The sequence below is a fragment of the Hakea prostrata genome, chromosome 11 (assembly GCF_041222555.1).
Source record: "Hakea prostrata isolate BN-2017 chromosome 11, UWA_Hpros_2, whole genome shotgun sequence".
NCBI classification, from domain to species: Eukaryota; Viridiplantae; Streptophyta; class Magnoliopsida; order Proteales; family Proteaceae; genus Hakea; species Hakea prostrata.
The window spans coordinates 24,967,389-24,979,809 of NC_142610.1; the positions used below are offsets into that span (position 1 = coordinate 24,967,389).

Below are 12,421 nucleotides of genomic sequence, written 5' to 3' on the forward strand. Positions count from 1 at the left end.
GTAATTAGAAACAAGCAATTCTGTCTTACATATAAATAATTTTGCAATATCCATCCGCTTTAGTGCAATCAGTGGCGGAGTGGAATTTTGCAAAACCCTAATTAACATAATAAATAATTAATACTCATAAAATAACTAAATTCTGTCTTTGTTTTATACATATACGTGTATATATATATATAGGTATAATGTAAGTATAGCCATCACATTAATGTAATATCTGTAACGTGGACGGGAAAGGAAAAACGGGAAACTTTGCAAAAATGTTAAATCACAATTCATGTTAATGCAATTGGTATGTAAGGAAGCAAAGCTTTAATTCCTTTAAAAAAAAAAATGGGAAATGTACATGATGACGATGATCCAATATTTCGATCCAGCTGATAGGCAAAAATGAACATCGATCAGGAAGGCTTGAAGAGCTGCGGTGTAGCTAGCTTTGGCTGATTGATATGTAAACCCTAGCTAGCTACCTTGCTGTTTGCTTTCTCGTCATATTTGAAAGGAGGATCAAGAGGAAACCAATTAAAGCTGATCGAGTGAGCAATGGAGCACTCGGTGATTCAAGGCGCAGCCGGTGCAAGGCTGAGATGCAAATCCAAGCCAAAAGGATCATGATCGTAATTGGACCCATCGCCACCTGATGTGGAGAACCTACTCAACGAAGGGACAACTGCAGCAGCAGTAGCAGCAGCGGCCTCATCATGATGATGATGATGATGACGATGATGATGATGATGATGATGATGATGAGGAGGAGGTGGAACCTGCAGATCAGAATGAGAATATGAATGCTGATCACACCCTGTCATCGACGACGTCATCATCATCATCATCGGCGTTGCCCTTGACTCTCCAAAACTCACCACGTCTCCTCCTGCGTACGTTAGTGTTGCCGGTGCCCTCCCGGCACCAGTACTTGAAGGGAAGGCACAGCCGTGCGACACCTGGAAAGGCGGTGCAGCCCTGGATACATAGACCCAGCTGCTGGGATGTGATTGGGGCGCCGCTGCCGGAACCACCAGGGGAGTCGCGGGAGCGAGGAGGTGAGGAGGAGGAGGAGGAGGAGGAGGAGCGAAAGCTGATATCATTGGATTTCTAACGTAAGAAGAAGCACCAGAGTTTCTACCTGCTGCTGCTGCTGCTGCTTGCATTTGGGCTCTCTTGAGTTGTTGCCTTTCCTTCTTGTGGGCGTTTTGATGGCCACCCAATGCTTGCGAGTTGGCGAATTCGCGACAGCAGTACTGGCACTCGTATTTCCGGCCGTCACTGCTGGCTGGGAAAACGCCTGATTCAGGCGACTCTGATCTTGTCTTACTTGAATCTACCTCTACCTCTACCTCTACCTCTACCTCTACCTCTACCTCCTCTTCTTCGGGAACGTTGAAGCCAAACAGCTTTAAACGTACGCTGTTGTTCGCCGTTGCGGGTGTGATCGTGGTTGCACTATTTGGCTTTCTTTGGTAATCCACTTCAGCCATTCCTTTAAAGGGCAAACCCAGTGCAGCTCTACAAAGCTTGCAGGTGCGAGGAGAAACGATTGCACGGTTTGTTACAAAAGCAGCATGAGCTAGATTGATAGGTTCCCTTTGTGTTTGGAAGGGCAAGCAGGAACTGATCAGAGACACCACAGATACAGAACCAACAACAAGGAGAAGAAGAAGGAAAGAATGGCGATCGATCGATCGATCGATCGATCTAACTTGGTGCGTCCGTGTTAGCGGAGTGGGAACATGTGTCGGGTATTTATATATGATTAAAAGGTAAGCTTTATTTTATGCTTCTTTCTTTTTTTTCTTTTTTCGTTTTTTCTGTAAGAGGTTTATTTTTGTACAATGGAAAATAGAGCACGAGAGAGAGAGTCCTGAGTTTAGGTTGCGGACAATCCAAGGAGTGGAAAGCGTCGTCAATTTCTTTTATTAAAAAAAAAAAAGAAAAAGGAAAGCGTCGTTTGTTGGGAACATAATCCAGAAACAGTCGGAGACTTTAGATTGCGTTTGTCTCTCCATTTCTTCCTTCCTGATTGGTTCCTATTTCTAAACTACCACTTATATCACTTTATTTACTTACTGCACCAAAGCGCACTATTCAATCGATATCAACAATTCCAAGGAAAATAACAGGGTGATACCGTATCGGTAGTTCCTATACCAAAATACGTTCAATAACACCTGTTGTACTAGGATTCTTGGTGGAGAGGTTGTAGGTTAGACTTTTGCTGATATGTAATATCTCATTTTCTATATATATAAAACTGTTTTTTTTACATAAAGAATACATTCAATAAGTGATAATTAAATATTTCCTCTTCCTCTAGTTGTTTTTTTTTTTTTTGGTTTCTTTCTTTCTAATAATATATAAATTGATTGATACGGTCTGATGTAGCCAAAGCATAAAGAGAGAAAATATTGGGGCCACTGTTTTTGAGGTACAAATCAGTCCCAATTTTAATTATCCAAATGCATGCTGGTGGGCCTCTTGGACTCAAGAATTTGGAACATGAGCCTCACCATTCCAATGGAAAAGTAAAGTACATGGTTTCTCTTCCAAAGAAAAGGTGTTAATTTATGTAACATAAATCTTTAATTTCTGTTCCAACCTGGAACCTGGAACCTGGAACCTGGAAGCGTAAGTTATATGATATGATCGACTCGCATGCAGACAGTAGACCCTCCTCCCTCAGGGAGTCAGTCAGCTGGGGGCATTGTATGCGAATCTGCACTAGCAAATTTGGATATTTTAAAGGCCGGCCGGGGTCCCTCTACTCTGTCTTTTGAAATTTCAGAATCCAAAGCTATAGTTATTAGACAGAGCTTGTATTTGTATGTGGAGGACCTTTGAGATTCGACGGGTTACACGAAGCTCATGCCACTGTTTGTTGGCTCTCTTCTTTTCTGCTTGAACAAATTAACCAGTTTCAACTCAATTCCCACTACTAACTAGATCTGTTTCAATTCATACCCAACAAGCTTCTTTTCTGTGTTTTTCTCTCTCTCTCTCCCTCTCCGTCCGTCTAGAAGTTTTAATCGCGCGAAGTGAACTAATTAAGATTTAACAGGTCTCTGCGCTGGTCTCTCTAGCTAGCTAGCGTTGTCGTGGCTTGATCTCAAGAGCCGACACTCACCCACTTGTATCGCCCTCAATCTGATCCGTCGCCTCAAGTGTCGTTTCAAAAGTCAAGGACATGCATAATATCTATCCATCCATGCATGCAAATAGGAAAGTCCTGACTCCTGGTCCTGGTCACCCAAAACAAAACAAACATCGAAACATCACATCTCTTCTATTATACTACTACTACTACTACAGTACTACTAAATGGGTCCAGCTAGGACTCCAGGTCCAGGCCCCAGGGCAACCCAACCCTAATATGACCAAAAACCCCATCCTCATCCAATGATTGCCAATATTTGCAAGCAACCCAATCACTGTTATCCCTTGCTTTTTTAATCATAACCGTCCACGCGTCCCTCCTTAAACCTTGACTTGCATATGCCAAAATCAATTAAGCCCTTCTCTTCTTCTTGCGAAGGCTCTCCCTCGATCCGTTCTGGATATCGATTTTCAGGCCGATCTCAGGAGCGGGGGACTGGACGGACGGGCCGGGTCTCCAATCTCCGTGACTTGGGGACGATATATATGGGGATAATTAAGCGTTTTAATTACTAATAAGATGGATATATGTTTTGCGTGATTGACGTTGAGTGAGTGAGTGTGGCGGTGGGGTTGGGTTGGGTTGGGTGGGCCCTATTCGTTTTTGTTTATATAGTTCACAACCCTAGGTTAGTATGTTTGGTTCCCTTTTGTTTTCTTTTTCCTCACTGGGAGATCTTCCCGAATCTTACTAACTACGACGAAAAGGGGTCTCAGTCTTTTCATTTACATTAAAGAGAGAAAGAGATCCAGAAAGCACCAGAAAGCAAGTGTGTGTGTGTGAGCGAGAGAGAGAGAGAGAGACTAAAGAAAGAGGGAAGAAATCCTAGCTTTTGTAGTCCCACTTGAAATATACAAAAGCAAATATCATTCCAAAGCTTCTCCAAAGTCTTCACCACAACTCTAAAGCTGACCCACCACTGTCGCCCCTTTCTCATGTGTGTTCTGTTCTTATTTATTTATTTTTTTTTTTGGGTAGGATCATGTGTGTTCTGTTCAGTTCAGAGAGTACCCCTGCTCCAGACTTGCACTTAGTCAAATTTCCTTCTTTATTTAAGAACCAATTATTTCATTATACTTGGGATTAAAAAAAAAAAAAAAATCTTTTTACGAATTCAAAGATAGATAATAGGATAATTGCAGAGTTAAATCAGATACTGATGATGGATATGTATCCGGACATGAGCTAGCTCCAAATCATGAGCTTGTAAAGTGTTATTGTCAAATTGCAAATACAATATATATATATAAATATATATATATATATATACTCTGTATGAAATGAAGTCAGTCATGTACGTCCTGCTTAATTAATTCATCCAGTGATGGGATTGGCAATGCATCATGCATGGTATATATATATATATATATATATATATATATATATATATATATATATATATATATTCTTATCAACACGGCCGGGTTACTACATTATCATGCATCCATGCATGTTGCACAAATTAAGACAATAGTAGTAATTGATAAATCATATATATCGTTATATAATATCAATAAGATGTCTCTGTCCGGTGTCATTCCCATTCTTGGGTTAGAAACTAGGTAGGGCCGGACAGTAGTATATATCTTTATCAAATTAATTAAGAGACCGATGAGAAATCCATCTACCTGAAAAAAGTGGGATAGCTAGCTAGGTCACCTCCCTCCTTGAAGCCTTGTATGACAATATATTGTTGTTGACTAAGTGCTTTTTCGGATTAGCTAGAGTTCACATAAGGCTGATCGATCGATGGATCGTCGATCACCGAGGATTAGGAGTTGGTGACTCTTTAAATTATTATTATTATTATTTGTCCTTTCATGTGTCTTGGAACTTCTCTTTCCATTCAAGAGCCTTCCATAATTGAATAACAAGTTAAATTTAATTTGTGGAGTGGGTGTGGGTTCCCACAACCCAACAAACGGTTAGACATGAATGATGAAGAATGCATGCATGCATGCATGGTCAGCATATACATATATATACATATATACATATATGATATATATATTAGAGAGAGAGAAAAGAAGAAGGAGGATAAGCAGGTTAATTACAGGACATCATCAATCGATGGGGGGTAGCTGATGGGGAATGAAGTATGGATTAATGCATGTTTAATTAGGGGCCGGGAAATTAATTAAGGAAGCACATGCATGGCTTCTCCCTTTGATGTAGGGAAACTCATGTGGTTATGAACTTATGATGATGCATCTAATTGGTCTCTCAGTCTTCCAACAAACATCAGTGGGTTGGGACGTGCTTCCACCTGGGCCGGCCACTGTACATGTGTATAAATTAAACTCTACTTATCTATATATCTAGCTCTCTACGTACCTAGCTAGCTTCTCTCTCTCTCTCTCTCTCTCTCTCTCTCTCTCTCTCTCTCTCACATTGAGCTAGACTTCAGTTCAGGTATTTCTATGGAATTAGGTGGCTAGCTAGCTTGTTAATAAATCAACACGACTGTCTTCTTCTTAATTAAACATAATTAATCAGCTTTTCTTCTTGTAATGGTTTCCACCCATCAGGGAGGAGAAGCTAGCCCAATTAATCATGCTTAATTGTGTGTTTGATTCTTCAAGTGATGCATGCAGATGTTAACATTTCAGATTGCCCGAATCCCACGTATGGCCCACCAAGTTGTGTGTATCAAGGGAAAATTATCTATGGACATTATTTATTCATTTAATTAAGACATGATTATATATCTCAGACATCATGATAGTACTATTATATATATTGCAACGTTAACTTACCCCTATTAAATTTCCAACCATATATCTTTGTTTCTTCTTGCAGCTATCACTTTGCTTTGGAAGGGCCCAAAAGTAAGCTTGTTTTCCTCTCTCTCTCTCTCTCTCTCTCTCTCACATTCATTGACTTGATTCTTAAGTTGCATGATAATTAACCCTTTTATGGATATGTTCAAAGCATGTTAAGCAATCCAAGCAATGTGGGAGCTAGTGTGACTACTTAATTGATAAATCCCATTCCATGTATTCCAAGTGACATTACCTACTTCCATTAGAATAATGAGTGGGAATTAATTAGTTGGGTGGAGTTAGCTTTAAGTCATGTGAAGTACTGGCTGGCTCCATTAGCATAACATTAATTGACATGGAACTAATTAAGCCTAGATTACAGTCTAGAATGCATGTCTAGATATTATAAGCTTAATTAATTTCATCAATGAAATATTCTCTCATGTATGTGATCAGCTTTTTTTAATATTTTTTATTTGTTGTAAATTAATTAAAGAAGGATTAATTCATAAATATATTAGCCCTCCTTGAATTCGGATTCGGTCAATCTGCAGTAAATTAAGTAAGAGAAAAACTAATTAAACTGTACGTACATGTAACCTGCAAAGTGATCAGACACTCGGACGGCTACATATGCATAGACAACATGGCCTGGACCAATGCTGTGTTGAGAGAAAATTAATTAATGCTGGGATTCCCATGCATGCAATTGTGGACTTTAATTTGTTAAAGAAGAATAAAATATATATATATATATATATATATATATATAGATCACACGGCTCCGCTCCGCTAGCTCCTTCTCTACATGCATGACGTGACTGTCTTAGCAATGAGACTTTGAATTGGATCGATAAACTATCTTTGAATTTTGGTAGCTAGCATTTGTCTCCTGGAGATTAGTTGCAATTAACTTGCAAGCAGAAGCAAAGCTCTAAGTCTCTAACATACTTAGAATAAGAAATTAAAAACAAACAACACAAATGTTTCCGTCGACTGAAACCTTAGGTCAAGAGACTCGAGAGAGACCAGAATTTGGTCAAAAAATTGTAGTCCAAGTATGAGCATTAATTAATTAGGTCATCTGCTTCTTTGCTTCTTGTTCGGAATTTGAATTTAATTTGTGCTAGGCTGCTAGCTAGCTAGCTAGCTAGAAGAAGGAGGGAACCTTCCGGCCTTCCGGGTAATAAAATTAAGAATTACATAATGTTGAAGTTAGGTCCGGACAGTTGTTACATCTTTAAATAGCAAATTTTGTTTGCCCAAGTAGATATATAGATGTTCTAATTGGCCTGGTCTAGCTAGAGATAACCACTTACTTGCAAGAAAGTTTAATTATAATTCTAATTATCATCAGGAATTCCAAGTGTGGTTCAATATATGTCATCAGTATTTTACAATTTAATCGCTTGCGTGATTTCAGTGCTAATCAATCGATTATATGGAATTAAATTGTTAAACCACTAACCTGACATCGATCCACAAGGGGGAAGAAATCACAGAAATAAGGGGACCAGCTGTAGTTGTCCTATATATATATATGAAGCCATCTTTAATTTTGTGGGGAGAAGGGTGGGGGTGGATTTCCAAGGGGGACCAGTTATTACTTCCTAATTAATGGGGCTTAACAAAAATTAAGCAAATTAAGCAAAGTTATCAGCTGGCTGCTCTTTCACACCATAGGTCTCAAAGTTTGTTAATTAGAGCAAGTAAGATTGAAAAAAAAAACATAATTCTAGCCTTTGCTAGATCTGCTCTCCATCAGTGGCTTGCAAGGAAAGAGCCAAGAGGGTATTGATTTGGGCCTTTTTCGCCACTACTTGGTTCTTCTTTACTTTCTAGCTCCTACAATTCCTTTTAGAGTTTTTTATGCTTTGGTCCCTTTAATAGAGTATAAATTAATGTTGGGTCTCCTTAATGCAATATATTATGTTCAAGCCCCAACCAAACTAAAATTGCCTTTGGCATGATTTTCATTTTTTTCTTTTAGCCAAATAAATAGAAATGATCGTGTTTGGTACAATTTATGTAGCCTATATGGATGAAAAAAACCAAAAGTCAAAAACAGGTTTCTAACCATAAAAAAATAATAATAATAATTATAATAAATTAAATTAAAAAAAAAACATTTCAATGAAATTGCCTAAATTTCAGCTTGTTCGGCTTTAGGCAAATTTTTTTTTGACAGCAAAATCGAAACCGCCACAAAATCACCAAATTTTCGCAAAATATCGATATTTTCAGTGATATAAATTGGACGAATTATCCACCTATTTTTCTTGAATATTTCTCTCTTCTCTAGAGCTCCCCAGATCTTCTCTCCTACTTCTTGTATTCTTGCCATATTTTCCTTCGATCTTCGATATGTAGCAGTAGATCTCGCTTCATTCTTGACGGTGCACAGCACAGGCGACGGTCGCATTTGATGACTTCTAGAAGAATATGACTATTATGCTGGAGACCTTGGAGCCTATAATCAAGGTCTTGTGTGGTTGACTCCTCCCTAAGAGGGGCCACTATGCCCCACATTTATGCAACCCTTGAGCGCATGAAGATAGCCATAGAAAGAGCAAACCCAATAAATTACACTATGCATAGGGCAGGTAAGTAATTAGTGTGGGTTATTAATTTGTATTGTATTAAATATTAGTAATTCATTCAGTCATAGCTCTAAGTCTTTAACTATGAGTTTGTGAATTGTGCACTCTATTGTCTCAATCCCAAATATTAGTATAGCAAAAATTTGGGGTTGAGGTCAAACTTGCTCAATGTTGTCATGCAGGTTATTATGAAATTGGAGCCGAACCCAGTGGTCCAATCAAATTGCCACATGGAGGTGAGATATCAAGGATTTGGAACTTTGTACTTGCTTTTTATTTTTGAAACCTTAGTTAACCATCAATACAAATGATTATAGATAAAGATGTTTAGGGATGCACTTGGAGCCTTTGGTTCAGATGCTGCTATATAAAGTTGACAAAGTTATGATCCAGGTTAGATGCATGATTATTATTACATTTTACATATGAGTATAATTTTTTATTTAGCATTGAAGTACTAACTTAATGTAGCTGAGTGGTGGGTTTTGTATGGGGCGATGCAGAGAACCTCCAGAGAGTAGTAGTGAAGCTCCTAGACTTGCTCTACCTCTGGGTGCGAGAGGAACTGAAGTACATATGGCATGATTCACTCCAAGAGGAGGAACAAATTGGGGAGTCAATGCCTGAATGACCTCGTGTATTTGCCACTACAATATGAGGTTGAAGATAGAATATGCTATAATACATGCTAATCATGGTTGGCACAAGAGAGACATCCAACTAGACGATATCTTCGAGGTCAATGTAGATGAGCACCATCCCCTCACTGATTGGTTGTTGGACAGGGGTGAGCCAATGTTAGATCAATCTGGAGGTAGGTCAGACCCATATATTGCTCAAGTTGCATGAGTTGATATAGATGAGTACACGACATCTTGAGAGGGGCAGGCACATGCACAAGAGGATGTTGCCACTGCGGATGAGGGTTGGATGGTGGAGCCTGGCATGTGCGATGACGATCCGGATAACACCCTTGCTCCTAGTCCCAATCAGACTCGGAGGGATGATGATGACGGTAGTTTTGGTTGTGGTGGAGGAATACGAGAGTACGAGAACAAATCTGGTAGCGATTACATGAAAGGTAGATCCGATATCACTGACAAACTCCATAGCAAATCCAATGGCAGCATTACTTTCGCCAGTAGCTTTCAACGACGGCAGGTGTTGTCGGTTAGTCAAAGTTAATCTCGTCAGAGATGGAGGTGATAGTAATGGAACTATAAATAATATAATAATAACTAAAAATACATGATTTAGGTTTAAGTGTTAATTAAGATCTTTTTTATATATATATATATATAGTCAATGATCAAAGGGTATTTTAGGCGTGGGGGCTATTTTAGCCCCTTTAGGCTTGAAAACTTAATGGTGGGTGATGGTGTTAGTCTGGTTGGGACCCGACCGTAATATATTGCACTAAAGAGACCCAACATTAGTTTACATTTTACTAAGATGATCACACATAAAAAGTTCATTCCTTTATTATATGTATACTACTCCTTGTGGAGGAATCCAAGTAGTGTAGGTAAGGAATAATTAATGCATGGCTTGGTAGTATGGGTAAAGATGTGTGTTGGACTTTGGATCCTCACCACTATTATGCCCAAACAATTATGCATCCACACTCATATGAGTATGGGTCCAACCAACACTATCCTGCCTTGATACAAATAAACCCTGTGAATGTGATGGGTGTATGATTGAAAGGACAAGCTAAGTGAAGAGGATCTGAGCTCCATGTTCGACACAGCTACTACAAGGAATGAATCTATACGCGCTCAATAGTCGTACTGCCTAGCTAGGGTGATGGGTCGACGCCCATCAGCCCAAGTCAGTTGTGTGGATGATGATTAAAATTTAAAACAATGGTCTTGATATCTCACTTGCTGAGTAATTAATTACTGCTAACACATGTATTTAAAATGGAGATAGCCATACCGTCCTTTATAAGAAGACAAAAATGGGTCACGTTTGTCCAAGCTTCGAATCTACAATTGGATGGGTCGGCTTCTGTCGAATCCTAAAATCTTTAGTGGAACTGTGGAAGTGGTATTAACAGAATTGTGATCGCTAATTAGCAGGTAGACTTCACTTGAGGATTCAGACCAAACTCAACTCATTCGTTCGTACTTGTTTACTTTGCCAACACATTCTTCTACTGCAACTCAAGAACATCAGATACATCTACTCAAGTAGGTAAATAAATAAATAAATAAATATATATATATATATATATATATTTGCCACGAGTCAATGAGTCATTTGTTTCCTTGAGATTATTTCTTACATCGACCCGGAGTCACATCCTCGAATTTTATCACCGCAAGAGTCAAGACCAATGCTCCTTAAAAGCCCAAAAGGTACCATCCGGCATCCGGTGCTTCTTTTCGGTGCAGGACTTGAGAGGATAAGGATCCTTCTACACAGAATTGTCGTCACATCCATATTAGTCTGTATGAAGGAAAAAAAAAAAAAAAAAAGTGGAGATAGTGAGAGGAGAAGAGAGGAGAGGAGAAATATAACCTTTTTAAAGTGAATACGTATAGACGATGCCCCATGATAGTCTCTTATATCCAATATCGTATCCACCTATTCTGTTAAAAGAAAAGTCCATTAATAATTAAAGATGCACTTCCTTCGACAACACTGCCAAAGGACAGCCAAGACCAGAATAATAATTATGTATATATATATTTATTTTTTGGAAACATAATATGTATATTTTATTACAACAGAAACAAATGTCGCTACTGTTTCACAGCTTTCTCAAATCTTCCTGTATTGAAACATCTTGCACAACAAATTTGTGATGGACTTAAAAGTGGGGAGAAAGAAAAAATGAAAAAATGAAAAAATGAAAGGAATGAAATGTTAAAATTTTGCTGGAAACAAACAAATAACCTTCCATCTAAGAATGCAATGACAGAATTTGATACTATTCCAACAATATAATAGACACCTTGAAATCCTACCAATCACATTGACCGCATCTGGAAAATAACTCATTTTTAACCAAGCTTTTTATCTGAACCTCTCAGACCGAGATTAAACCATTTCTTTTTAAATGATTTATCCTTCCCATCTGCTCCATCATCTCCTGGACCGTCAGCCTTTGACTCCTCTCTGGGTACTTGGCTACAGCTACTACTACTCCCACTAACTGTAGTGACTGTCCTGGCTATGGTAAATGCAGAATGGATAGTATCTCTCTGTTTAAGTAGTTCATCAACCTGTGGTCCACAGTCAAAATAATGAGATTCCGCCCCAAAATGGAGGACATGGATATTAAGACAGGGTCCAACATAAGAACTGACTGAGGTTAATTATCAATAGACCAGGCCTAGCATCACAAACAAAATACAATTCTTCATGTCCAGTTGTTGCAGTTGTTCAGAAAAACTAGAAGCAATACTGATTTTCAGTAGCAATAGAAAGTACTGTGTGAGAGAGGACCGTGCAAATTACTATCCACTTCTTCCTGTCAGACAATTTATTATCTGTTCCCCTTACCTCCGTTGCCTTTCATTTTTGTTTCTTCTCTATGAGAAATTATAGATGTACTGGGATAAGTAGGATACATGATATGGTAAGGTCATCAATGGTTAACAATGCAGTGAAATTATTCCAGACATGCACAGAGGCTCATGACATAGTTAAGAATTTCCTTCAATTGGTATATTAAATATTTTCACTGACCTAAATGGAATAACCAGGATAAAAGAAACAGATGCTTGCATTTTACATCATGTAAATATGGTAACAGTGCAAGCCAAACGAACTGAACATGCAAGGTGCAAACACTAATGAGGACTTCCAAACTAGATGGTGTCCATATCCCTCCCTAACAATTCAAATCCACATTACATAACTGGATAAAGATCATCAGTCAAACATAAACTTAGAGC

At 38.6% G+C, this 12,421-nt stretch overlaps 2 protein-coding genes across 7 annotated transcripts in view; both read right to left on the reverse strand.

Annotated features, from left to right (window-relative positions):
• Positions 1-264: 264 nt before the first annotated feature.
• LOC149001071 (zinc finger protein GIS3-like) lies at positions 265-1,703 on the reverse strand. The gene has a single exon (XM_089140395.1). The coding sequence runs from the start codon at positions 1,479-1,481 to the stop codon at positions 564-566; it is 918 nt and encodes a 305-aa protein (XP_088996521.1). The 5' UTR covers positions 1,482-1,703; the 3' UTR covers positions 265-563.
• Positions 1,704-10,355: 8,652 nt separating this feature from the next.
• The window catches only part of LOC149001072 (chaperone protein dnaJ 15-like), a 45,731-nt gene continuing 43,665 nt past the window's right edge, over positions 10,356-12,421 (reverse strand). Inside the window, exons 11-14 of one of the 6 annotated variants that reach the window (XR_016170755.1) lie at positions 11,489-11,746; positions 11,040-11,110; positions 10,804-10,935; positions 10,356-10,674 (exon numbers count right to left, since the gene is read on the reverse strand). Coding sequence is in view for 1 of the 6 variants with exons in the window: in XM_089140266.1 (XP_088996392.1) it covers positions 11,525-11,746 (222 nt within the window). In the remaining 5 variants the exon portion in view is untranslated. Of the gene's footprint in view, positions 10,936-11,039; positions 11,111-11,139; positions 11,747-12,421 lie in introns of those variants that run through there. The other 5 variants (XR_016170757.1, XR_016170754.1, XR_016170753.1 and 2 more) reach the window with 5 other exon arrangements.

What these genes read in the sequence shown, in the direction of transcription:
- LOC149001071 (XM_089140395.1), bottom strand. Translation starts at nt 1,481, where the DNA reads ATGGCTGAAGTGGATTACCAAAGAAAGCCAAATAGTGCAACCACGATC.